The 26,820-nt window shown below is 45.0% G+C and overlaps 1 protein-coding gene across 5 annotated transcripts in view; it reads right to left on the reverse strand.

The window, feature by feature from the left end:
• Positions 1 to 26,820, reverse strand: part of IQSEC3 (IQ motif and Sec7 domain ArfGEF 3) — a 106,878-nt gene that overhangs the window by 37,206 nt on the left and 42,852 nt on the right. For all 5 annotated transcript variants that reach the window (XM_040595922.1, XM_040595925.1, XM_040595920.1 and 2 more), the window contains exons 2-3: positions 23,446 to 23,526; positions 3,806 to 4,094 (exon numbers count right to left, since the gene is read on the reverse strand). In XM_040595922.1, coding sequence (XP_040451856.1) covers positions 3,806 to 4,094; positions 23,446 to 23,526 — 370 coding nt within the window. The remainder of the gene's footprint in view (positions 1 to 3,805; positions 4,095 to 23,445; positions 23,527 to 26,820) is intronic.

Consider the following 26,820-nt stretch of genomic DNA (forward strand, 5'->3'; position numbering starts at 1 on the left):
ATTGTGTTGGGAGGGAAAGAGGAACAAATGGGAAGGACAGACACAGGTATCTGAGGGGCAGCATAATAGTAAAATGCAAAATAAGGCAGAAGGAAGAGCCTTACAATTAAATGAGGTTTCCAAGGAGGTGACAGCCATTCTGAAAACATGAATTTCATATACCTTGATCTTATTAGAGGCCAAGACAAGATGTCACAGATGTCACTGCTTATCTGAAGTAAAAGGCCAGTTTATCTCATGCAAGAACAGTTTCCAAAAAGGCAGACTTTAATAATTACTAAGAGGAGAGATCCTTCTAAAAGTCTAAAGAACAGTGCAAGCTGTCAGTACCTTGATGAAACATTGCCAGCTTTTTGCAGTCCATTATCTCAGTCCTCCCAAAGGGCTAAGGCATTACGGAGCAGAACAAGATGTAAAGTGAGAGGACTTCCAACCTAGCTTGTTCTCCAGCTCATACCAGGCATGCAAGGATGTGTGCGGCATGTGGTCCGTTGCTATCCGGCCCTGTCCAAAGCAAAGGCAGTCCTACAGCTCTTGCAGCTGGGATAACAAGGACCGGAGACTGGTGCAAAGGATGCTTGAGAAGACTGTCAAGGCCAGAAGCAGTACGTCCACAGACAAGTGCCCTCTCCACCTCTGCTTGGTAGGAGTGGGTCTCTGTCTCTCTCTCCTTGATACAGCCCAGCCATTTACTGTCTACTGATGTCTGAGACATGCTACCAAGTTGAGCTAACTGACACTCCAGAGGAATTAAAGATTTCACACAGCTGTGGCCTGTTTTCTTCCTCTCCAGAGGAGGAAAGGGCATCCATTAGCACCACAGCAGTCACAGGTAATGGAGATGTATGTCTGGCTTGCTGGAGGAACCTTCTCTTCCCATTTGAGAGGCGAGAAAGGCCAGACATGATTGGCCTTCTCTCACTCCTAATAAACCCTATGAATCACAAGTAATTGCCTACTTAAAGCTACTCTTCTCTGGGGAATTATCCGACAGCCGGTGCCAAAGCAAGAGAAAAGCAGGAGGGGGGCTGGGGAGATTTCAAAGAATAATTAGCTTAATACATTTCTGGGCCTCAATATGAACACTCAGCCTGAGCAATTCAGGCCTTGTGGCTGAATTAGAAATGGCTGGGAAATATCCATTGCCATGAGGGACTGCACATGAAAGGCGCTTTAACAAGGTCAGCCTAAGGCAAGCCAAAGTGCCAGGCCTGGATATGGCCAAATATTTGAGGTGCACACCCCACAGCTTTGTTGCCCGTAGGCATAAATTCAGAAATCTGCCATGAGAGAATGGGCCTGATCTTATTCTCAGTTAGCACTGGTTCTCCATTCAGGTTGCCACTGAGCATGGCGACATGCCACCATGTTAACAAGGAAAGAATCAGGCTCAGTGACAGCATCTGAGTCACTCAATTCAATGCATGCATTATAAAAAAATAAAAAGACAGACAGAGCATACATGTTCTCTGTCACCCACTCTTAACGCCTCTCCCTCCCACCAATCTTTCACAATGGAAGGACACTGCTATATGGGCCATGCGTTAATGGGACATTTCCCTCCGTCCATGGGACATCTACCATCCTTCAGCACTGCAGAAGTGTAACGACTGAAAGCATGCTCCTCTTTCCTGTGATCCCCTCCATTTCCCCAACATTACAAGAGTCAAAACATAGGGGAACTTCAGCACTTGGGTTTCCTCTCCAGCCTCCCAGCATAGTGTACTTCTGCTCTGTGTGTTGTCAGCATGCTCTGTTTCATGGGTTAGAAAACAAGGAGAGCCATTCCCCGCCCTGCAACCCTCTAGTATGATGCTGAGAGGCAATGGCTGGTAGATGACCTACACCTCCAAGCCCTCCAGAGGAGGCTGTACACTATTTTCCTTCCCCAGTCCTCTCCCAAAAGGTAAAAGTGACTTCAACTACACTGTAAGACTAAAAATGTCTCCTTCCACCTGTTTTTCTTACTCTAAGTTCTATTAATGCCTTACAATTTTTGCTATGACTAGGAAACTACTGGGACAGTGCTGTGAGGGTCCTATCGCCCTTATTCCCATTCAAGAGAACTGCCTTACAAGTAGATTGATAGGAATACTTAAGAAAACACATACTAGAGTGCAAGACTGGAAGAATTAATACTCTTCACTCCTTGAAAATCTCCCCTTCCAGAGCTGGAGGCAATCCACTGAGGATATCCATCAGGCTGGAGGAGCACACAGCACACATACTTTAAGCCCCTTTTGCTGTGAGAAAAGTGGTTTCACCTATGACAGGCTAAGTCCCTGCAAGGTCAGTACTGTGAGGCACTAGAATTTAATGAACGAGCAGTTAACATGTCTCTCTGTCTCACATGCATCCAGGGCAGGTCTGGCCTCTGCTGCAAGAACAGTGACAGGACAACATGGCCTTAAAGCTAAAATAATGCAGGACAGACACTCCCCAAGACAAATCGGAGCAGCTCTAGGACATCAAGGAGGCTTAGCCCATATATAGCAGCCAAGATCTTGCCCACCCTGAGGATATGTCGCATTAGTTTGTGAAGCCAGTTAATTAGTCTCTTCCCATGGTCTGAAGCAAGAATTCCATCTGAGTTGAGTATGCAGTATTTTGAGAAAGACAGAGCTAAAGAGCCACGGTCTCTTTTCTGCTTGGGAATTTATTGGGCTATTGATCTGACATGCACACTTAGGGACAGCAGCAAAGCCTTGAGGGAAGTGGCAGAGAGATGTTCCAGAAGCAGGAGCTTCTTCTGTGGAAACCTCATTAGCCAACACCCTTCATCTGGAATAGCACAGTTCCCACTGAATCCTCCCACTGAAAGTAATCTGGACACTGTCACTAAATGTTTGCTTGTCTTCTTCATCTCACATACTGCAGGGTCTGCATATCAAACAGCCTCTGGTTGAGCTGCCATCCCAGGGAAGTCGGAAACGATTCTTTAGGTTTTGTTTTGCACAACAGCATTCCTAGGCTGTAATTTACAGAGACACAGGGTAGTGAGGGGCATGTTCCACCTCATTGCCTTTGAGTGAGGAGGCCAGCTGCTATTAGCCCCCGTTCTGCGATCCCCTGCTGGGAGCCTATCAGGACATGCATCTAGAGATGGATACACTTGTGCTCTGGAGCTAGGCTGTAGCCTTGGGCACAGGAGGCAAGGCCTGCAACTTCAAGAACTGAATCTTTTTCTCTCAGCCTGGTAAACCTGCCTGTCTCTTCAGCATCCATCGCTGGATTGAAGGCAGTCATGGTACCAATACACAAATACCATGATAAGACACAGCGCAGGATACTCACTGAGTAAACCCCACTTCCCCTGAAAGCTCATGCTTTGAAGAGGCTATCGTGGAACTGCACTGGGGGCCTGCCCAGTGTGATCCAAGAGGGCAAGATGGCTCTCAGAGACCTCTCCCATGAGGGTGGTCTTTTGGGACAATCAGTTGCTGTGAGCCCTACAGGTACTGTACGCTTGTGAGCAAGGCAGTATCTCTGGATGCCGCAGCTCTTGGCTGCCCACAACCTGTCTCTAAGTCTACAGTCACAAGTGAGTATCTGGGTCCATTTTGGACCACAGAACCCAGGCAACAAGGAGCAGAGCCTTGTGAGAAAGGGTGTTGCAGTCAGAGGTGGGGAAGCTACTTCCTCCATCAGCCCCACAGAGCCAAAGGGCCAGGCCTGCTCAGGCAGGGCGAAAGCTCAAGGTCAACAAAAGGCTGAAGTATTTGCTGAAAGACTCCCACCACAGTGCCAATGCAGTCCCACCCACCCCGTCCCCTTCTCCCACAGCCTGAGGAGGAAGCCTCTGTACCTGTTTATTCTTTAGGTCAAGGGAGAGCTCATAATCGGAGGCAGCTGCATGGGAACACGAGGCCGTCCCTTTGCTGCGCTGCACTCTCACTGGGGAGCCCGTGTGGTGGAGGCTCGCCTTCTGCACCAGAGGGGAACACCCCGCTGCCTGCTCTTCTTGGAGCTCCGCATGCTGGGCTTTTAGCGTCAGGGTGTCGGACCTGCCTTCCTGGCCACTCTGTCTGCCGGCCTCCTTCGGATCCTCCGTTTCACACCCGGCTTTCTTGCTTGTGGAACCGCTGGGATCGTCACTGTGAACAAAACGCAACGTTTCGCTTTTTTTATTTGTTTTTATTATGTTTTGTTTATGATTATGTTTATTGTTGTTCGCTACAGTCATTCACTGAGCTGCATTTTAAATGTTTAGGAAGCCTGGGCTGTGAGGGGTCTCTCTCAGTGATGGATCAGGACTCTAGGTTGATGCAGCCAAAGCCCTGGTCCCTCTCTCCCTAAGAGCAGGCACCTGAGCTGCACACACTGCATGAACCAGTCCTGTGAATCCCGGAGCTGCCCGGCTGCCTCTGCTTGAGGTGCTGCAGTTAGAAGTGAGGAGCCAAGGAGGGTGTCATGGCCTACGGACATGTCTCCTGCTCTCTGGAGTAGCTAGCAGCTGGCAGTCCCCCCTATGCCCTTGCTGCCTACTGCCCAGCATCTCCTTGTGCATCCCAGAGTCCCATTTGGCATGGGGCCTGGATCCTAAGGATCCAGTTTTCCCCTGGAGTTTCTAAGGGCATGTGGGAATTGGGGCAGTGGCAGCTGAACGTTGCAGGGTTTCCAGAGGAACTCTTGCAGAGCTCAGGGTATATAAATGCAACAGAGCCAGCCAGCCCTGAGGTCCTGACTCTTCAAAGCATGTCTGCAACACAGCCATAGCAGGCTGCAGAGCTTCCATGAAAGAAGCCATTTCTTTCTGACCCACAGATTGCTGTGCCACTGAGATCTTGTGGAGCAAGGAAAACACTTTTCTCCTGTCAGCCACAGCAGTAAGTGTGTGAAGCCAGGGCCTGACAACAGTGCACTCTAAGAGAGCTGACACGCTGCCCCAAGCAGGATGGGATTAGCGTAGGTCTGATCCATTGAAGTCCTGAGGAAGCCTGTCGTTAACCTCTCTTGCCAAATATTTTCCAAAATCATCCAATTTCAAACAACATTTTGGTATTCTGGGGGAGTGTTTGAACCGTGAGAGTGTTTGTTTGTTGTTATATTAGTCTCCTTCCAAGTGGCTGCAGAGGAATAATATATGTTTTCCAAGAGTGTCCTGGCCAGTCTGCATGGACTCTGGGTTCTACTGCACCGTGTACACCAGATACAGCTCCACTGGTTTCCAGCGGATGAGTATTTAGCTGACAGCAACATCTAGTTTGGAAATAATTACTACAGAACCAATGCATTTAATTTCATTGAAACCAAGGATATGTACTGCCTCCCACATTTAAACACCATTAAATTATTTAATTCACTTCCAAATCCCATTTTTTTCTCTTGGATTTGCTCCACATACGACCAGTTCTGCTATCATCTAGATAAAAAATCATTTTATGATTGGTGTTGGTGTCAGAGCAAAATCAGGGAAATTAGATATGATTTTCTGTAGTGCCCAAATTACTTTAGAAGCATTTAAGTCTCATTTTCGAAAGTGCTGTAAGCATTTATGAGCCCAAGTCTTCTAACTGTAAATAGACTTTGCCTCCTAAGCCTCGGAGCACTTCTGCATACTTACTAGTACTTCAAAAGGAAGTTTATTCTCTCCAATGGCAGCTCTTCTGTTCAGTAGATTTAACAGTCAAATTTAGAAATATTCCCACAGTTTCTAAAAGGGCTCCAAATCAGATTAGTCAAAGACAGTACCACACCTTCAGAACTAAGAAAGATGAAGGATTTAAAGGTAGAAAGTTTGTCCTTTTATACACATGCATGTAGTCATCAGTTAGACTTAAAAAATAAATCCACAGAAGAAACGAGTCTCTTACATAAATGCTATATAACTAACTTTATCAAAGCATATTAAGATGACATTTGCATAACCATCAATCAGGAAATACTACCATTAAAATGAGCCATAACACTCTTCTTTTAGGTAGTATACCTTACAAAATCTTTCCTTGTTCTATTCTTGATACTATATAATTGAATACTTTTTGCTACACCTGAAGATGTACATGTGAAGTACCCATTTTTAACTCCTTCTCTTCTATGTCCATCCACATTGCAGGAAACATTAATAAAAGACTTTTCCCTTACAGCTCTCACTGTAACATTTTTATTGTCAGCCCCTGTTCTATACATTCTCATTTTAACCAGCAGAGCAGTAATTTTTATCCTCAGCTCAAGAGGTGGCCAGGTGACATAGATTTGATCATGTTTTCATTGAAGTGCATGCCAAAAGCCTCACAAGTATTTCAGTGGGAAACAGACCGTGCCCTACAAAGCAACTTCAGCTAGACACATAAGCTCTGATTCAGCAAGACACATAGCACAAATCGCTCTGCTGAGTCAAGGCCACAGTGCACGGTGTGCTATGCAGACTTTCTTCAGGGCAGATCAGGGCCCGAGGCAGTAGACTAGGGAGCTAGTTGACTTCCCTTGGAGCATGAATGGACCCTAAATGCCAGCAAATATTCCCTGACATGATGGTCCTCTAAACACTTGCACATATGCTTAACTCTGTTTTTCTGAGGACCTCCACTGACTGCTCATGGTAGAACGTGAAGCGTGGGCCTAAGAGTTTGCAGCGTTCAGCCTCATTGCTCTGTAAGGCTGTACATCACCTCTAGTATATGCTACCTGTTTGGTTTTCTGTCGCACGCAGTTTGGAGTCTAAGCGCGTAACGTTCATAGTGACAGGATATCCTGCATGCACTGCTAATATAGAGGAAAAACCAGCAGGCTTTGGAGGATCGCAGAATAATCTAGGCAGGGAGGGAAGACTGGAGGTGTCTATTCCAACTCCCTGCTCAAAGCAGGGCCATTTTCAAAGACAGATAAGGCTGATCTGGGCCTTCAGTCAGTCAACTCTTTAATATCTCCAGACATGAAAATTCTCCAGGCTTTCTGGAAAGCCTTGTCAGGGCCCTTAGTGCACTAGTAGACCTTAGTGGCCTGACGACCCTCACCTGGGGCCCCCACAAGTATCCCCTCACAGTTCCCCCTTTTCAGCCCAGCCAAATCAGTCAGTCCCTGCCTCAGCAACGCTGTAGAATGCTGGTCTCCAGCTCTGCCACAGCCTTCCCCTGTGCATGGCCATCGACACACTTGATCTGGATTCTGACACGCAGGCTGACTCCCCAGCTTGACCTTGGACCTGCCTCATCACCATGGACCTACCCATTGATGACTGGGCTGTGTCGGACCCTAGGTAACCCTCCCTGGACCTGATTCTTACCCTGGCCAATGAGGCAAAGGGTGTTGGACCAACCCAAAATGCTCTGAAGCCCCTTTAACCTCAATAGGCATTTAGGTTATTCCTCAAGACACAGGAGGGCCCTAAGACTGCAAGCACTAAGCGCACCCATTCAGTCACAGATGTGTGCAAAGCACCACCAAGCTCAGTGTTCCTGCTCACAGTGCATAACATAACTGAAGCCCCTAAAGTCACTGTGCTAGGATAAGGATGTAAGCTAACAACATGTACACATATAACCTTGCCTTTCTCCTCCATGCATGCTCTGAGCCCAGTGAATACAACCATACAGAATGTATTGTGCTTATACATGGAATTTTCTGAGGGTCAAAATTCGGTCAAATCTAAACCAGATTCCACTGAAGCACTCAAAGGCATTTTTCAGCTAGATGTTTCTATGCTAAATATAAAATTTTTAACCCCCTGCTGGTTTGGCTGTTGTGCTGTTCAGAAAGCAATAGCAAATACTCTTGCTGAAGTGGGAATAGTTTCTACATGTTCTTTTGTGAAGAAAAAAAAAAAGTGGAACCAGTTTTACTAAATGGGGAAAAAATCTCCAAAAAGAAAAGACAAACTGCTGTGGTTTAACCCTGGCTGGTAATTGAGTACAACGTAGCCACTCGCTCACTTCCCCCTCACCCAGAGGGATGGGGAGGAGAGTTGGAAAGGAATGTAAAACTCGAGGGTTAAGATAAGAACAATTTAAGAATTGAAATAGAATAAAAATGAAAGAACAATAATAACAATGATGACAATAACAGTTAGAATGAAAAGGGGGAGAGAAAGAATAAAATCCAGAGGGAAAAGAAGGAACACGAGGTACACAACGCAACTGCCCGCCACCCGCTGACCCCAAGCAATGGCCTGCCCGCACCGGTCAACCCCCCAGGTATGTATATATATACCAAGCACGAGGCCCCATGGTATGGAATATCCCTTTGGCTAGTTCATGTCAGCTGACCTGGTTATGTCCCCCTCCAGTACCTTGTGCCCCTCCAGCCTTTTCACTAACAAGGCCTGAGAAACCAAAAATTCCTTGACTTAGCATAAATATTACCCAGCAGCAACCAAAAACATCAGTGCGTTACCAACATTGTTCTCACATCAGAGCCAAAACACAGCACCGCACCAGCTACTAAGAAGATAATTAACTCCATCCCAGCTGAAACCAGGACACAAACCTAATTCACCTTTGGGTGAGGGACTAAACCTAGGAAATTTCAGTTTCAGCTGGTAAACTTCAGTGACTTAAAAGCAATGGAAAAAAGGGGTAAAGACAGGGTTTGCTTAGCAGCCTGAATGGTACCATTACAGCCCTGTGGTTCCACTTAGCACCCTCTATCCCTCCCAGGTTTACTCCCATCTTGAACTTGTTTCTGAGGAAGTCTTATGGGGAGGCCTCTTCTCTGTTGTCCAGTAGTAGTGACAAATGAAGCCCCCATATGAGAGACAAACACACTGCTAAAGATCAAAACTGATGCTGCAGTGAAATATAGGCTAAAATCTTAATGAACCTGTTTTTTTCCCTCTGTCCTGAGTGACACAGTTGATGTGCATTGGTAGACAACAGTTTTTGCTGATAAGTGAAGGCTCAGGAGCTATTATAATCATAATAACAAAAAAACCCCAACAGTAAGAAAATTAAGTAGGGCAACGATAGATATTACAGCATGGAAGATCTCTCGGAAAAAAATGTTACAAAGTAAATCACAGCAATCCACTTGCTTTCTCTTGGCCAATGACCAATCAGTCTCCCTGGCTGTGGGATAAAGGAAGGGAATGGAGCTATTGCATGTTGTTTCTTGGATGAGATAATTTCTCTAACCACTTGTAATAATTAAAAGTCCCATGCGGAATCTAAGGTGTGAGTCCCAATGTCCTGGTCAAACCGCAACTAGGTTAATTTAGTTCTGCATCCCAGCATCACCCTTGCAGTTTCAACTGCAATAAGTGTTCTTCAATTGCTGTCCTAAAGTATCATATACCACCATCTTTCACAGTTTTCACAGCTACTCCTGCATGATAAATGAAGCAATTTTCTGCTAGTCATGCAATCAGGTAGGGAAGGTTTGTAATGTCTTTGAATTCTGTTTGATTGGAAGTTGTAATATTAATGGAAATCACTTGCAATCAGATAAAAAAGGAAAACTACAAATTCAGCTGTTCTGTTGTTCCCAGGTGTTCCGACATTATTTTTATGACCCATAGCAACTAGCTTAGTCATTATTACAAATAGATGTGATCTACCGTAGAAAACATCTCTCAAGTTTCAGGTATCTCCTGCTACTTTTGCACTGCTGACTTGTATATGCCTGCTGCAGACAAAAATCAGTTTTGTTAATAAAGAGGGTAACTACAGACAATCCAACTCAGGACTTATATAAAACACTGTATCTAGTCTAGCATTTCCAAACAGGGATATCAGGGTTCTGAACTGAACCCTAGTGTTTGTTTCAAGAAAGCAGGATGGTGAAAAAGCTCTCACTGAGACAATTCAGCTGGGCACCCATAAATATTTTTGTCCAGCGTAGGTAAGTGAGATTTCTGATATTCAGCTTCTATGTGCAGATTTCTCAGGAAGATTTTCTATAAGGAGTACACTGAGGGAAAGATGTAGGGAGATGATAGAGGAAAAATGGTATTATGTAGAGGTCTTTTTATTGTTTCCTTTTTTCTCACTTCCAGGTATTTTGGAAACCTAAAGCCCAAATCAGTGATAGTAAGTACATTATCAAACCAGAGAAGCCCATCAGCCCATTCCTAGTAGTATCAGCTCCCCAAGTCTGTACAGAGTTGTCATATCATACTCTGTCCTGGGAGAAATTTGACTGCTTTTCAGTTCCTACAGCATCAGGATGGTGCACTTTCTTGCATACTCCTTACCACCTCCTTGATGGTGGAAACACACACCTGTGCTTCCAACTGCCTGCTGAAGCATGGTTATCTGTTGGATCTTGACTGTCAACTTGAACGTTCCCATATCTGATGACTCAAGAAAGAACATGCAGCCCCTTATCCCCCAAATACTTCAAGACAATTTCAAGCTAGACCTGTAGGCAGGAAAACAGAAAATGGATGCTCTAGACATTACATTCCATTGCACCACTGTCAAATACCAGATTCAGTTCATGGTCTACAAGTAATTTTCAGAGCTCTCAGAAAGGTGTTTACAGGGTAGCCGAGTAACTAAACAGGGCTCTAGGGCCAGGAGAACTACTCAAGGACAGTAATGTTAGTCCTGTAAGAAATTAAAACAGCTTTCTCACTGATCACTCCAGAGCTACACAGTTCCCATGTGGTCAAGACACAAAACTCATTTCTTTGCTCCTTCTCTCCTACAAGAAAAAATATTGCAGATAAATAAGAGCAATAACAGAGTAACGAAAATAGCAGTGGCTCTTCTGGACTCGGATAGTGGTATAAGAAATCAGACACTCAAGAAGAGGATGCTCAGATGCCCTGCTGGAAGCTACAGTGGTCATGCAATCATCTAGCTAACTGGATAGGAGGAAGCTATGGATGTCAGGTGTTAGCAAAAGTACTACAGAGGCTGGTCTCACCTCCTCTTTGTGTCCTTGTGTTACTCCAGGAGAAGACCACACCACTGTTTTGTATGTATAACTTACCAAATGCCTTCTTCATGGTGTTCAAGGTCAGTGTGCAGGACTGTGACCTGTAACTGAGGCAAAGACTACACGGACTAGTTGTGAACGACCACAAAAATTTATGAATCCATTTCACAGAGGTCCTTTTGAGGATCAGTTGGTTATTGTATATATGCTCTAAAGTGCTGTAAGCTATTAGTATTATCATGGCTTTAGAGCTATGTGAGACTTCAAAGCTTCAGAGATGCCAGGATAAAAAATCCTTACAGTGCCATATGGAGAATTAGAAAAAGAGGTCACTAGCTAATGTCAAGAGAACAGAGTCCAGATCCCAAGTCTGCAAGAACCTGTGCTTCCTCTGTCTTAAGACATTTCAGCATTTCCCCTGTCCTTTCTCCTCTCCCTACTCAGAAAAAAATATAAAATCAATTGCTGAGTTAGCAGGGTCCAAAGTGCCTTTTCAGTTTATTTTATTTTTATTTCATTTCAGTGTTCCCTAAGGATACCCATAACATATGGTGAATGGGCTGATCAGAATTTGATAAGAACATGGCTGAGACAGGCTCGGTAATATATTATGGGATCTTTTCAAGGTTCAGAGATTTCTAACGTGCTGGGGGTCTGAGTCCAAAAGAATTGCTTCTTATTTGCTTTTAAGTTCAGGTTTTAGAGTGACTTGGAGGCAGTGTTCTCTGGGAGCATGCTGAAAATGATGGAAGGCAAAAGTCTCTCCTGCCAGAGAGACAGAGAACTTGGAACTTGATCTTGGCAAATCATCCCCTGCCAGCCAAGCTGCAGCTTTCTCAGACAGTCTCCCCCAACAGAGACAAATATAGGAACACGATTCTGATTTTGTCTACATTCACGTAACACCTTGCAAAGCAGTGGCATCAAGCCATCTTCTCACACTAGTTTTACCCGAGAGGAATTAATGATAAAGCTCATTACCCATCCCAGAACATATCATTTGTTTCATAAAAAGGCTGGCACACACACCTGTAAAATAGATTTGACAGTACAGTAAGGTAAATATATTGGAAATCAATTATATTTAACATTCTTTAGCAAGGACTGAACCAGGCAACATCTTTTCAACATTACTTAAAGTGGTTTTGGTGGCATGTATATTGAGCTGACAGAAAATTTAATAATAGTACCAAATGCCTCATGTCCCGCACAGTCCAACACGCCAAAGCCAGGGCCTCCATTTCAGATTTGGTGTTTAAACATGATCCCCATGTGCTGTGTAATTTCCACATTGTTGTGTTGTTGTGCCTTTTGCTACAGAACAGTACTACAGGAGCTAAACTTTTCTGATGCACCCTGTGCCCTCACAGTGCAAAGATGATTATCCAGGTGTCAGTCTGGGCTGGCTGCGTGTCTGATGTACAGGCTCTTTATGAGTAACTTCAGCCACCTGCAGCCTAGGATCTCTGCTTTTTTCATGGACACAATAGGCTCCTCCAGAGGGTGACTTGGAACAGCCGAGGCAGCTCCCACTGCCTGGGAAGTGGGATCTGTGGTACAAGGCTGGCTGTGCTGGGTGGTGTGGTTGTCACGCAGATTTTTTTCTTATAGTTCCTACATGTGTCTGGGTGACACCTCAGAATGACACTTGGGTCACCTCTCTGGCATGACCCTCTTTCCTCCTCCCTTCCCAGTCATGCCTCCTGTTTCACCATCTGCAGGAGCACAGGGCTCGGTACTTGATGCCCCAGGCTGGCTGCTGTGCTGTCTCTGCAGGCTAGACTAGGAGGTCCCACAGTCTGTCCACTGCAGAGGGGGTTACATGTGGCTGTGTCAAACAGGGCACCTGTGCTTATCACTGAGGTGTGAAAAGCACCAAGCAGACAGTGAAGGCATAGAGGGGCCCTGCTCTGCAGGGTTTAATTACTTTCATTTTAACCCCAGACCTCTCTTGCCTCTGCAATGTTTGGTAAACACGACCTTTTAGAGAAGGAAAAAACAGATGGCATCCTGCATTAGTGTAACTGCCTGCTCAGCACCCCGGGAAAGAGAAACTTGGCTTCTCAGCAGCAGTCTTTCTGCCACTTCGACTCAGATCTCTTGGCTCCTCATCCCTGAGGCAGGTTTGAACATCACCAAATTCGCTGACAAAAGCCTGCCGGTGCAATCATGCAGAAGATAGAATTTCACTGCTAAAATGAGATGAATTCAGGGCTGGGAGGCAGCAGAACCTCTACAAGGCAAGGAAGCCTTGCATATCCCCTCAGCCCGTTGCTCTCCTATTACAGCTGCCTGTGAGATGGGTGAGGGACACAACTTTTGACATTTATAGACCTAGGCAAGGGCTTCTGTGGTCATCTTTTCCCACCTGTTGTGACAGACCCTAGGTTGGACTGCAGCTCTGGGTTCCTTCCTAAGGGACCTTACCCTAAGGGATCAGGGTAATTGATTTCTGATGGTAGTGAGTGAGCTTCTTCACAGGAAGATCTTTGTGTAACCCAGATAAATTTTGTTTCTGTTCTCTAGTATCTCAGCTGTTTCATCTCTTATGATCACTGCAGCCCAGAAGAAGACCGCTGCTCATGTCAAACCAAGCAGAAGGAAGCCCGGTCTTCCTCAGCATAGAGTAACACAGCCTCAAATCACCATCCTCAATATAGACAGTCCAAACACCATTCACCAGACAGGAAATCAGATATGATCCAGATTTTAACTTTGGCAGTATGTTCAGATCTAGGATTTTGGGTTGGCCTACGGCAGAAGACCAAAACAAAACCAGCATGGTTAGCGTTCCTTCCTCCTTTCTCCAATCCAGTGGCCACCCCCACAGCCTTATGCAGCAGATACAAAGATCTGCTTTTCCAAGTTCTAACCTATTTTGTCACTGCTGCTTCACTCACACTCTGATCCATTTCATGTCACTTCTCTTCCCTGAGGCCTTCTTCCCTTTTCTACATTCCCCCTTTCAGAAAACAGGGTGACTTAATAACTTACACATTTGGTCATACAAGCTCATATACCCCTAGGGCCACGTAAACTTTTCTTCCCTATGAAGAATGAAAACCATTCCCATACTTATACTTCATACTCAGACATGGACCTTTTGGGGCAAGATCATTAAGAAAAATAGAAGTTTGCCTTGAAACAACCAATCCTACAACATGTTTGAGCAAACTATAGCTGGTGCTGAATAGCATTATGCCAGTGGATTGCACCAAAGTCAGTGGAGGATCTAGCCTAATACGCTATTTTTAAAGACAATCTAACATGCTTATCAGATCCACTTGTGCTGTAACAGCACAGCAATACTTTTCACAATGCCATTCTGCACCATCCATTTTTGTGCATCTTGACCTAGCACTATCACATTAGTGTATTCTGGGAAATCTCAGGCATCTGTTGTATCTCGCCAGTCATCCCCAAAGACATGCAATAGAGTATCAGCAATGTGTACACAAGGTAGCCTATCCCCATCTTCCCTCTTTCCCCAAAAGACGGAATGAGAGAGATTGCAGTCAACCCAGATACACAGGCAAAAACAGCAGCGTCACAACCTGTTTACAGGAAAGCAGCAACATACCAGTGGGGGACATGACATCGGTGACACATGGCTCTAGTCACTAGACAAATACAGATCCCAGTGGGACGACGGTACGATCTCTGTGTGCCAAGAACCAAGGTGCCAACCAGAGATGGTTAGAAGTTACTAGAACACACTTCCAAATGGTGTGGCCAGTGTTACGTTTCCTCAGTCTCAGAAGCAAAATCTTACTGAACTCAGCTCCTGTTTATGTCTTGATACTTTTCTTCAGCATGATGTTTTCTCACAGAAGATGACATGGTTTCCAGCTCTTCTGCAGTTTCTGAACAGGCCAGCTGACAGTTTCAAAATCTTCCAACTTTTTTATACCCTCTCTCTTAGCTATCTAGCTGTTTGCAGAGCCTAGATAAAGTGGCCTGAGCAGCTGTACAGTGTGCACCTCTTCAGCACCTCAGACTCTTCAGTTCTTCCTGGAGCATAAGAAATTCTGCCAGGGCCACATGTGGAAGAATGAACTCTGGACACAGACATGTTTTTCCAAAAGGAGTGGTTATTGTATTTGAACACAGAGCCTGCCCCATGGGGGTGGTCAGAAGATGAACCTGCATAGCAGTGAGTTAGTGTTGCAGAGCACAGAAAAGATAAAAGGCCTTTGGATTGACATCATACTACAAGAAAAAGTGTAATAAAAGGTCACAGCCTCATTGCTATCACTGCCAAAGAATACTGGCATGAAAAGGAATATTCCAGCCAAGGGACCTGCTCATTTATCTCCTGTTCACATGTTCTTGTTCCCTCCAGTTTCTTCTTTCATTTACACTATTTTTTAGCTTCCTGCTTTTCCTGCTCCTCTCCTGTCATTCTCCTTCTCTGTATAGCATGGTTGCCATCCATTTTCCTTACAGTAGCACTGTTTTATTCATTGGGATGAGTCTGTATCCCTTTCTTTCTCAGTGGCTTTTTCCATCTCTTTGCCTTCTCTGTCTCTACCTTGTAAGCCATGAACAAGTGTGTGGACAGAGGGTCCAGAGAAACCATCCGTCCAGTTCAACAGAACACACCTTAGTGTACAAAAGATCTGCAATGACCCAGTTTTGGGGGTGAGTGCATCTTGACTAATGCAGATCAGGTCAGATGGTATCAGTAGAGGATTAGAATGAAGGGTGTGAGCTCCACCACAGTCCATCCGCTATTACTTCATCAACTGTCTGTGCCCGTTTTCTAGTGCTAGATACAGGACTATTTCCACAGCTGGCATAGCCTCTTCTCATGCATCTCTGTGGTGTTATCTCACAGAAAATACAGGATACAGTAGGTGTTTATGTTGCATTCCACCAGTACCAAGAAGTTGCCATGTTACCAGCATGAAATTCTTTGCAATATAGGAGAGAGAACACGAGGATCATCTGCAAGCCATGAGTGATTCACCTAGTATTAAAGCAACTAACTGATCTCAATAACTGCTGAAAGTAGCTCCCACAACTGTAAACCTGGCCATGATTGATTGTCTTTCACTGACATTACCAGTGCTGTGTCCCAAGAAAAAGCAAGCACTGCCACATGTGGGAGAAGAGCACCTGAATCCAAGTCTGAATTCCTCAAGTGTAGGACTCACGTAAACAACAGAAGAAACAGGGGAACAGGAAGGACTGGAAGACATAATATGTGGCCATGTAATGGCTGGGTACAGCTTCAGGCTCTCAGAAAATATGTCTGACAGGTATCTTTGCAGTTTCAGAAAAGGATACTTCAGACAGGTTTTCTTTGGCCTCTCTCTTCTGCCGTCTTCCTGCTTCCTGAAGAAAGGTGTTGATACAGACGAATAAAGCAAACAATGTGACAAGGTGATTCCAGTTTCTGTCACATTTTTTTTCCCCCTGTTGAACAGCTCATCTATTCCTCACTATACTTCCCCACCCTCATGTTCTACAATCTTGCCTGAAAGTGGTTGCACCAGCTGTTGGAGAAAAGGAGCAGAGAAACGCCTGTGTGGGAGATAGTGCCAAAATGTTCTGGTGGATCCCTTTAGAGGACTGACACACTGCATCTGAAACTCACCTCCTGTTTCTTTGGAAGCTTCCAGAGCCATTCCTTCCAGGTCATAGTACCAGAAGAATTGCCAACTATACCTCCCTGCAAGAGATTCCCAAGGTTGTTGGTAACTATGATGTTAAGGATGTTCTCTAAAAAATTTTTTGCTTACAATTGTGTTTCCATATTTCCCCTAAATCTACATGCACTGAACATCTTTGTGGTTGTGGACCTAGGCTCCTGCAAAGCAATTAAAGCTGCTAGTCCAGACTGTACAAAACACCCATAAAAAGCAAGGAATCTACTCACACTCAAGTTTAGGATGAGTTCAAATCTGGGTCTAGACATCAACTCCTCATCCACATCTCTGTGTCAGACTAAAATCTAAACTCTGACAACTGTGAGCCTGGGGAATATTTATGTGGTCTTTACTGAGCCATCCCTGCCTGTTTACAGCATCCCTACAACCTCCAATCGTAGTATCTTGAACAGGATTATTAAGTCTACAGGGAGGAAAGAGTAAGAAGTAGATGAGCTGTTAAGAAGCAGAAAAAATCCTCTCTTTATGCCTGTGACCTCAATAAGGAAAAGAAATGAGAAAAGGAGCACAAACAGGATGCACTAACAAAGCAGAAATGTTGCTCAAACTTCTCTTGTGTGTTTTCAGAAACAGTGCTGTGGAGGACTTTAGCATGAATGAAAGAAGTCAGACTGAAGAACTCTGTATATAAAGTTGTTTGTGCTCAGAGCACACAAGGCACAGGCCATGGGTGTAGAAGCTTGCTTTGCACTGGCATGTCCAGGTGCTGTAAGCCTGACCTGGAGTGTTCTGCATTAATAATCTGAGAAGAATTCATCCTCCACGGTCCACTAATTGTAAGAGCTTGCACTTGACACTGCTAGCTGGGGGCCAGTTAGTCAGAGTTGTTATGCTGTTTTGTGTGGTAGGTTATAGATTTGATTTGATACAGACTAGAACCATCGTGCTTCACACCTGGGCCAGGGCCACTGAGTACCTCTGAGCTGTGAGGAAGCACTGACCTCCAGATTATATGTCCAATATCCTGAGAGCAATCCCAAACCAGAAAGGCTAATTTCCCATTTCATGAACTGGATTTGCATTCTTTCTGTAAGGCAAGGTCAATCTTTCACAAGTTCAGACAAAATGATGAGTAGCTCAGTTGTTTTTCAGTAATGCTTGAAGAGTGATGGATACTGGCGGAAAATCATCATTCCCCACCTGTTTGTCAAGATGCTTCAGTGGTATCTAAAAGGAGAATCAACTTGGGGAGCAGTTCTCATCAACTTCATGGGCTTCACCCTTAAGGGTATTGCATTCACAATCCAAGCAGTCTTGTGGATTTCTCAGGAGGATCTAACTGTCAGTGGACCTAGAGTGACCCAAGGGCAAAGTGAGAGCTGTAGTGGGAGAAGAAATACTCCTGGGTTACAGCAGTGGGGAGCCAAAGAGGGATGTGATGCTGCGAATGTGCAGTGGATAATATTCATGACTCTTTTGTGCCAGTGCCTTCCAGCGTGACTTCAAAGGATGAAGAACAAATGCACATTCAATGGAAACAGAAAGTTCACATAAAGAGACATAAAGAGTCAGAGACAGCAGACCTCCAAAAGGAAATAAGATTTTGCTTTTTAACCATGTGTTGCTTAGGGTGCAGCATACTCTTATGCAGCTCGGAGAGCTGGGAAGAAAGATGTTTGAAGGTTTGATTTCAAAGAACTGTCCAAAACCTGTCCATTCACTTTCACAAAGAACTGTCCAAGCACCTAAAGGACCTCTCCCAACAAGAATACATATTTCCATTTGAGTACTTTGGTAAGTCAGAAGCGGGGCAAGAGGGAATTTCCCCAGAACTGCGAGGAAGGCTGGCTTGGAGATGTGTCCAATGGCTTACATTTCTCCTTACCACTAACTGGTGCTGCAATGCCAGGCAGTAACCAATCTGTGACAGCAACTAATCCAGCAGGCACTTTGGAAATGAGTATACAGCTGTTTGAAGTCTAAACTATATTGAGTTACAATTTAATTGGTCCATAATCATTAACACTTGCCAGTTGCACTATTTGTGTTTCAATCCTGATCTAAGCAGCAGTCTCCCTACTGGAAAGTGAGGAAAAATTATGGGAAAATATGAGCAGAGCTTGCCCAACTTTTCCATAGATGTTTCCATAGATGCTTCAGACACCAGCCCTTCTGCTCAGGACACATAGAAGCCCTTCCAGAAGACTGTTCAGATCTCTGACCTCTCCTCTTCCTGGGAGGACTTTTTGTCTCCTTTGCCTTAAAAGCAGGTCAGGTCTCATCTGCACGTCTTCCAGATAGGAAGGACCTTCTCTATCCCACAAATGTAGGTGGAACATCCTCCCTTCCCAAAGAGCTATCTGGGATCTGATCCTGCCCTTCACACAGTCCCACCCAGTCTCCTTCGTGACATGATCCTTTAGCCTTCCGGTGCTATCCCCATGTCCACTGCCAAAGTGGAGCAGCCCCAGGCACTTAAACTTGTACATAGAACTTTTCCCACCACTGGAGCAGAGGTGATTTTCTGCTGATTTCCTATTCAGCATGGCAGGCGAGCCAGAGGCAGGCTCCGAAAAGCCTATGAAAGGCAATTGAATGAATATACTGTTCCCTCCAATTGTGACTCCATCATTTCCTCTCATTACTCTAATAGAAACAAATCTTTCTCATCTCAGCCCTATTACCCCACACAAAGGAAAATGGTATGTAATCCTGTTAAAGCTGGGCTGCTGCTGGACACATTTTAAGGTCATTGTTCTGGGATGCCAGTCTCCTCTGTGTGAGACTGGGAGAAGTGGGAAATGCAATTACTAGGCTATTCAAATCCCTCGAATGAAACCCTGCCGTTAACAGGCAGAAGCCAGCAAGAAAAAAAAAAAAAAAAGAGCAGTTGCTTTATGAAATTATAGGGTTTGGCTAAAACCAGAGTCTAATCAGCACCTCCGTAAAGAAGCAGGGTTAGCTCCTACTGCCATCCATGGAGTCTCCTTATTCCCCTCAACCCGGTCTTTGGCACCCCCAGTGGAAGCCTGACCTGCAGGATGGGTTATGGCATGAAGCCAGTGGTGCGCAGATCCAGTGGAGACAATGGTGGTCCATGTCCAGAATTTACACCGTACTTTGAAATGGGGAAGCCCTGAGTTCAGCAACAGGAATCTGTCTGCTGCTGCCATCGCCTCATACTGTACTTTGGCTCTGAGCTTCTTGGGGGCAGATTCTGGGATCAAATCTGCCTCCTAATATTCATGGCCTCAGCACCAGTCTCGTTGATTGCTGGTGCGACCCAGCTAAGCAACCAGGTGGGAAATTTGCATTGCTGAATTCATGGAGCTGTAACCCCCGCCCAGGGAATTCACATGCTGGAGGAAAGAAGGATGATAGCACCGCTTGCGGCAGTCCTCGAAGCAAAGCAGAACGATGAGTGGGGATAATTGCAACCACCTCATCGAGTTGTCTTCTATTGAATGGCTAGACACTAGGCATGTTCCTAATCATCCCCACCCAGGTGAAGCTAAGGCATCTTGAGCTGGACAGGTAGCAAAGAAAGAGTCAGAAATCTTGCAGGACAAACATTAGCAAAGACCACACAAGAACAACAATGACCATCACAAACCACAAGCAGAGACAAACTTTTGTCCCAGAGTGTTCCTGACTGCCAACCTTCTACTGTTGTGCCCTGTTTCCTTCTTCCGCCCCACGCTTGAGCTGCATGGCTATTGTTGCCGGTCTCTGCTGCAGTCAGGCAGTCACTCTTCTCAGTGCATTGATGTCCCTCTTTATCTTCACCTTCCCTGCTGTATTGCCCTCCTGCTGCCCATGTTCTCTCAGTCTCCTAAAGGATTTCTGTCCCACAAGGTAAGGCTGAAAGCAGGACCACTCTTGCAGGTCCCAGGAGGAAGTGATGTGGGCTGAGGAAAGGCTCCTGGTAGAGGAGGAGAAAGCAGCCGATCACCACTGGAGTCTCCAAGTCCCTTGAAGAAATGAGAGTCACTTCCCTGTTTATGCTCTTTATTAGTCCCTATTCTCTTTAATCGGCTTAGACTGATGAGCCGAGGCAGCGGTAGGGATCAGCTGGGCTGTTTAATTAAAGGATTGCAGCTCAGCCTTGCAGTTTGGGGGTTTGTGTAAATGAGCTGCAAGTACATTATTTAATCTGCTGTGCAGAGACGAGTTGGGGCATTAATGAAGCAAACTCTAATTAAAACTAGACGGCTGATGGTTATTAGTGGCATCAGTTCTGACAGGATTTATCTCATTTAGAGAAATGCCTGATCATGGAGAGGGAAAAGAAAGAATAGACCTGAGCTGGTTTATCACATTTCACCACAGCACCGCTTGTGACTGGCTGTCCATTCAGTGGGGCTCAGGAGAGCTGCACAGGGAGCCTCTGTGTCCCAGGCTCTCACATCAGGAGTCCTGACGAGCTTATTTAGAGATATGCCTGGCTCACCCAGGAACTGATTGCCTATTCAGGTTGTCTGACCCACATATTTCAGTCTTGATTGACTTTTGTTCTGCCTTGGTTCAATGGGAAGCCTGTATGATTTGAGCAGGGTGACAGGCTCTGTAAATGATCTGATGAACCTCTCCCAGCAGCGTACTGAGTCATTCCAGAGCAGCACAGCTATCAGCGATGGACATCAGCTCCGTGGTGACCCTGTGTTTTTCCTTCTCTGCCATTTTTTTGCCCTCCTCACTGTATTGTATATGTAACTTCAGATATGAAGGAAGCCCATGGCTGACTGCAGGACCTGGTAGAAGCTAGGAGGTATTTTCTGACCAGCATAAAGCTGATTGGTGAGTTCAATAGCCTTGCATGTGCTCTGTCTTTCTTCTGGCACACTGTGGGAAGTACGGATGTTCTTCTCACCTGAGACAGTCACACAGAGAGATCACATATAAAAGCTTCTCCGTTTCAAAAAACGAAAATTCTGTATGCCTGTTTCTCACCTTTGAATAACCAAGGTGGCTTCAGCGATTTCTGTGTCCACATAGGTTATTGTGTCACACACAGACAGATTCAGGACTGCTATTGGGGTCTGGGTGCATTAGAAAAGGCGAGGACAAGAGAAAGCCTTGGGAAAAAAGTAAGGAAAGCCGGAGGCCTGCAGAATGGGACAAACTACAAAAGGCATGAAATGGACAGGCATCAGTATGAGAAACCTCTTAACTGGAAGCTCAGATGCAACATGTTGTAGGGGTCATTGTCATTCATCCCAACTTCCGACTTTCCTAGTTCAGACTCATCTTTGGATGCAACTTGCCAAAGTTGTTAAATTACTGCAACAAATGATTGCTTCCTCTTCAATTTACCTGCCAAACCCCAGGTGAGAAATCTAGTGTGGCACCCAGCACAAGGAGAGCAGGCAAACTCAGGCTCAAGGGATGGGTAGAACCTTTGGGAGTCACTGAGACAAAAGGAAGGCCTGACAAAAAGCATAACAATGACCCTAGAGCTTAAGACACTGTAGAAATGACAGCTTTACAGGACAAGAAAATGCTAGAAACTAAGGGAACTGATCAGAAATAAGATGAAGGCTGGGAAAAGAATGGGGCAGGATTAAGGATTAGGGTATGAAAATAGAACACTACAACAAAACTGAGCCTCAGTTCAGACAAAATAGAGCACATAACCAAAACTCTCTCCAGAAATGCAAGTGAGAGATGGCTGTCCCTGTCACAGAAATCTCTGCTGTCTCCTCTTCCTTGCTAGCATCTTCCCATCTGCCATGGAGGTCCAGCTGTAGATGTCCCACAGGGCTGTCAAATTAATTTTACCAAAGCTTGAAAGCTTTCAGCGCAAACATCATGGGGGTTAACCCCTCTATCTTCATACATGGATGGGCAAGAGAGGTCCTGCTTCTTTACCCTGTCTCCAAGTGTGGCTGAACCCTAATTTTGAACACACACACATTCACCCCTGTTCTCTTCATAGTTGTCCAGTACCCACACTTTTCCTTGGAAGGAAATCAGAAACCACTGTCTGCTCCAGTGAGCAGAACAAACAAGAGAACCATTACTTAAAAATGCTGTAGCCTCACTACTGCAATTCAGCTGCCCAATTCTGTCCAGAGCTCTCCCTAGTAACTCAGGATTCTTACAGAGATGCCAAAGGTCAGATGTAAAAGCCTAGCAGTAAGAATCTAGCAGTGTGATGAGGTAAATGTTTGAAGAGAAACCTGTTTGCTGTTGACAGAAGGGTGATGAGGCCTGAGAAAAAGGAATAGGCCTGTGAGATGGAGGTGCAAGGAGTTGTGAGAGGAGAAGGAGATGGCAAGAGAAGAGGGACAAGGCAGAGCATGGAAGCTATATGCAGCATGTGCACCTCAAGTATTTTTTAAGCTACTTGAACTCCTTGGTCTTGGCAGTGATGTCATTCACTGATGAGGGACGGCTATGACAATTGCTGGTGTACCCACATCTGGCTGCACTGGATAAAATCTGGAATAGTTATTAGTACCTGTCTATAACTGCCTTTCACGGGCAAGCTCAGACCATTTCCACACATGTAAAACCGTGCCCCCCACCATCTCTCAGGGTGTGAGACAGAACCCTGAGTTTCTTTGGTGACTTTTGCTGTAGCTTAAAGGTTATGGATCTATACTGGTGTGTGTCCAGGCACCTTATAATGTGGGATAACTAATCTGAAGCAGAAGACTGAAGCGTGTGTGTGTCAGTGTCAAAGTAATGCAGAAGGATAAGAAAAGGTACAAGCAAGAATGTGAGTTTGATGGAAGCAGATGTCTGAAGAGAGGCTGAAAGTATGATTTTGGAGGTGCATGGGTGTGGGTGAGTGGAGTCCAGAGGAGGTTTGTGGGCAATTATACGATGGTATGAATAGTGATCTCTAGGAGAGAAAAGAGAGGTACAGCAGTGCTGGGGACATGGGACATAAGGGAGGGCGGAGGAGATGGGTGTGTAAAATACGTGAGTTTTGTCTGGGATAGGAAGATTAGTGATGGATGATAAGGAAGTAGGGGATGGAAAAGAAAAGTTCTTGCTGTCAGCTATTTCCCACCTTGGTGAAGAGTCCAGAGATGAAGGCTTCTGCTCTGCATCAGCTGCTGGGCAACAGAACTGGTGTAAAACAGTTTCATTCCTGTAAGAAAAAACAAACCATAGCAGGTCAGTGTTCAGCTCACTCAGCAGAAAACTCAAGGGGGAATGCCTTTCCCAGGGCTGTTCCAAGGGGACAGTGACTCCCAGTGATGCTGAAAGAGAAATCTGATTATGACATGAATGTTTTGCACTCCGAGGTGGTGGAGAGCAAAAGAGAAGAGGGCTGACAATTCTATTCCCTTACCTTACCTGTCCTGCTGCTGCTGTTAAGCTGTAGAGAAAAGGGCAAAAGCACCCAAATAAAAAGTTTCCCTTCTATCAGTATCTGTCTCATGATCCCATACATCCTATGACAAACAGTTTTGCCTATCTCTAACTTTTATTTCTTTTGGGACAGAAACATCTCCTTATATGTGTTTCCTTAGATATGTCTCCTATACATTGTAACACAAATAAGTTGCTTTTTTTGTTGACAGTGGCTAGATTAACTCTGCAGACATTTCTCCTGAAACCTCTCTAGAGCAAAGAAATGGTCTCCGCACGTCAGCACTGGGCATTACCAGAAACAGCAGCAGAAAACTGACAGGACAAGCACATGGGTTTATCACTTAAGAAGGCCAGAAGAATTAATCCAAAGGAAGAAATCCTAAACCAAACTTCCAAAACTGCTCACTGATATTGAATGACTTGTTCTTGAGTTCCTTGCTTGGAAACATGTGTAAGGAGCCTGGTTTTCAGGCGTGTTGCACACTTATCACAGTATTGGAACCCAGGAAGAGCTGCTCAGCACCTCTGAAAATGAGATTCTTTTAAGATACCACGAGGGAGGCCCTTGAGGTGTCATAGGCAGCACAAATCAACAGCCAAGTTTGAACACACTGACTTTCATCCATGAAAAGAAGTCACTAAAAAGAGACAACAGTGTCAAAAGGGGAAAGTACTGGGGGAACGGAAAAGAAAACAAAAAGAGGAGAAGAAAAGCAGAGGAAATAGAGCAGGCTGAATCCTCAGTTGCCATAAAAACACTCTGTCTCCAAGTCAGTGGAAGAGCACTTAGAGCTCTGTTCTTAGTGCTAATGCAGAGACCCAGGGCTCAAATGGGGTCACCTCCTGCTAAAAATATTTTTGCAGCTTCACCAAGACATAAGCAGTAAAGCTAATTCTTCTGGCTTGTCATGGAGTCTCAGATTCTTCCAAAGGCCCTACCATACTTTCTGTCACTCTGAAATGTGAAGCTTATCATCTTTGTCCTTCTCAATATCTGACAGACGTAGCCACAAAGATACCTAAATTACAGGGAATGATGATACTGTTCCCAGCCACCTCCTTCTGGCCTCCCAGCTAGCTTAATATAACAAATTGCTTAGTTCTTCCACTTCCTTGGCTTCCAATGCATTCACAGAAGGAATCTTTCCTTAGAAACAACAGGACTGGCAGGAGCAACACAGCGGGGGGAAGAAAAAAGCATTATCTTTACTTCACTAACCTCTGCCTGTGCCCTTGGTCCCTGCCTGTGACATGCAACCTGCTGGAAAAGAGAGGACATTTTTGCGTGATAAATCAAATTCACCTCCTAGTCTTCCATTTCTATAACTACCCAGCTCACTTCTCTTCTACCAGCCTGCTTATTGTTGGTTCTCATGTTGTTTCTAATTTAAACTTCTCAGGTGGCAAGTATCTATCTGGCTGGTGTGCCCATAAATTACTTGTGTTGCCTTTTTACTGAAGCAAGTGGTGGGATCACATTTGAGTCTATGTTCAAGCAGGCTCACACAAATACTTCAGCTCCTACATCTTGGCACTCTCCTTCCAGCTTGAATCCAACATGAATTTTCTGATAAAATTTTGGTTTTGCAAAAAACTCACTGATCCATCAAATTTGAACTACCTGGTGAAAACTTCTTAGGTTTGATGAAGATTCTTCACATTACAGGGCTTTACCTGGACTGCCTGGCAGGCTGCTGGAGGGCCATGCTCCATACCTCACATCTCTAGTGCAGCTGTGCCATACAAGTAGCCTCTTGGAAGGAGGCCATTAGGTTTTCCACCCAGCTCTTTGTTCTTCCCAACTTCCAAAGCGGCAATGCTGGGAGCTGGCTAGCCCAAGAGGTGTGGAGCACCTGTGTCAAGGCAGTCAGCTCTGCAGAGCAGCCCTGGAATCACAAACATCATCAGCTGCAGTATGGAAATACACATGGCTCCCAGCTGACTCAGCAACAGCTGGCATTCATTCTGAGGAGCATGCCTGGATTCAGAAGTATTATCTATTGGCATTTCCTATGAATTTCATCACTACAGGAACCGCTGGGAAAAAAGGGCCTAGTTCAAAATAAAAGTAACAACATACTTTTAAATCATAGAATCATTTAGGTTGGAAAAGGCCCTTAAGAACATCGAGTCCAACCATTAACCTAGCACTGCGAAGTCCACCACTAAGCCATGTCCCTAAGCACCACATCTACACAACTTTTAAATACCTCCAGGGATGGTGACTCAACCACTTCCCTGGGCAGCCTGTTCCAGTGCTTCACAACCCTTTTAGTGAAGAAATTTTTCATAATATCCAATGTAAACCTCCCCTGGCGAACTTGGGGCCGTTTCCTCTTGTCTTATCACTTGGTTTTTTTGGGAAAACAGACCAACACACACCTTGCTAGAACATCCTTTCAGGAGGTTGTAGGGAGTGATATGGTCTCCCCTTTGCCTCCTTTTCTCCAGGCTAACCAACCCCAGTTCTCTCAGCCTCATAAGATTTGTTCTCTAGACCCCTCACCCGCTTCCAAATGGAATCTTCCAAAAAATAGACACCCCGAATTTCAGCCATTTCTCATCTCAGCACTTCTCTAAATGAACTACACTGCTTTCTGCTTTTATTGGAACAGCAGATGCACCATTCCAATTCCTAATTACCCATGAAGAAAGCAAACAACAGGGAGGGAAAACACAGGGAAAAAGAGGAAGGAACAAGGACAGAAAAAAACTGAGAAATACAAGCCTGTATATAGAGAATGCCTCACTAGTTAATTATCACAATAGACACACAGAGAAAAGTAAAGGGGAAGCATGGAAAGGAAGAGTGGTGTGAAGTTACAGGACTTTAGGCTTAGTCTCCTGTGGGCGTTTTAAGAAAAAACATCTCACAGATACTCTTCAGAGAATCAGTATGCTCTGAGCACTGCACCTGCACAGCCAGCTGTTGACTCTGGTTTTCATGATTTCTCATGGGTGTTTAACACTAAACCTGCATATTTTCTGCCCAAGCCAGAATCCTCTTGAACCTCTGAGATCCCAAGATCTCTGGAGTCGTTGTGCACCTTACATACCACTACCAGAT

Source organism: Falco naumanni, chromosome 5 (assembly GCF_017639655.2).
Source record: "Falco naumanni isolate bFalNau1 chromosome 5, bFalNau1.pat, whole genome shotgun sequence".
NCBI lineage: Eukaryota > Metazoa > Chordata > Aves > Falconiformes > Falconidae > Falco > Falco naumanni.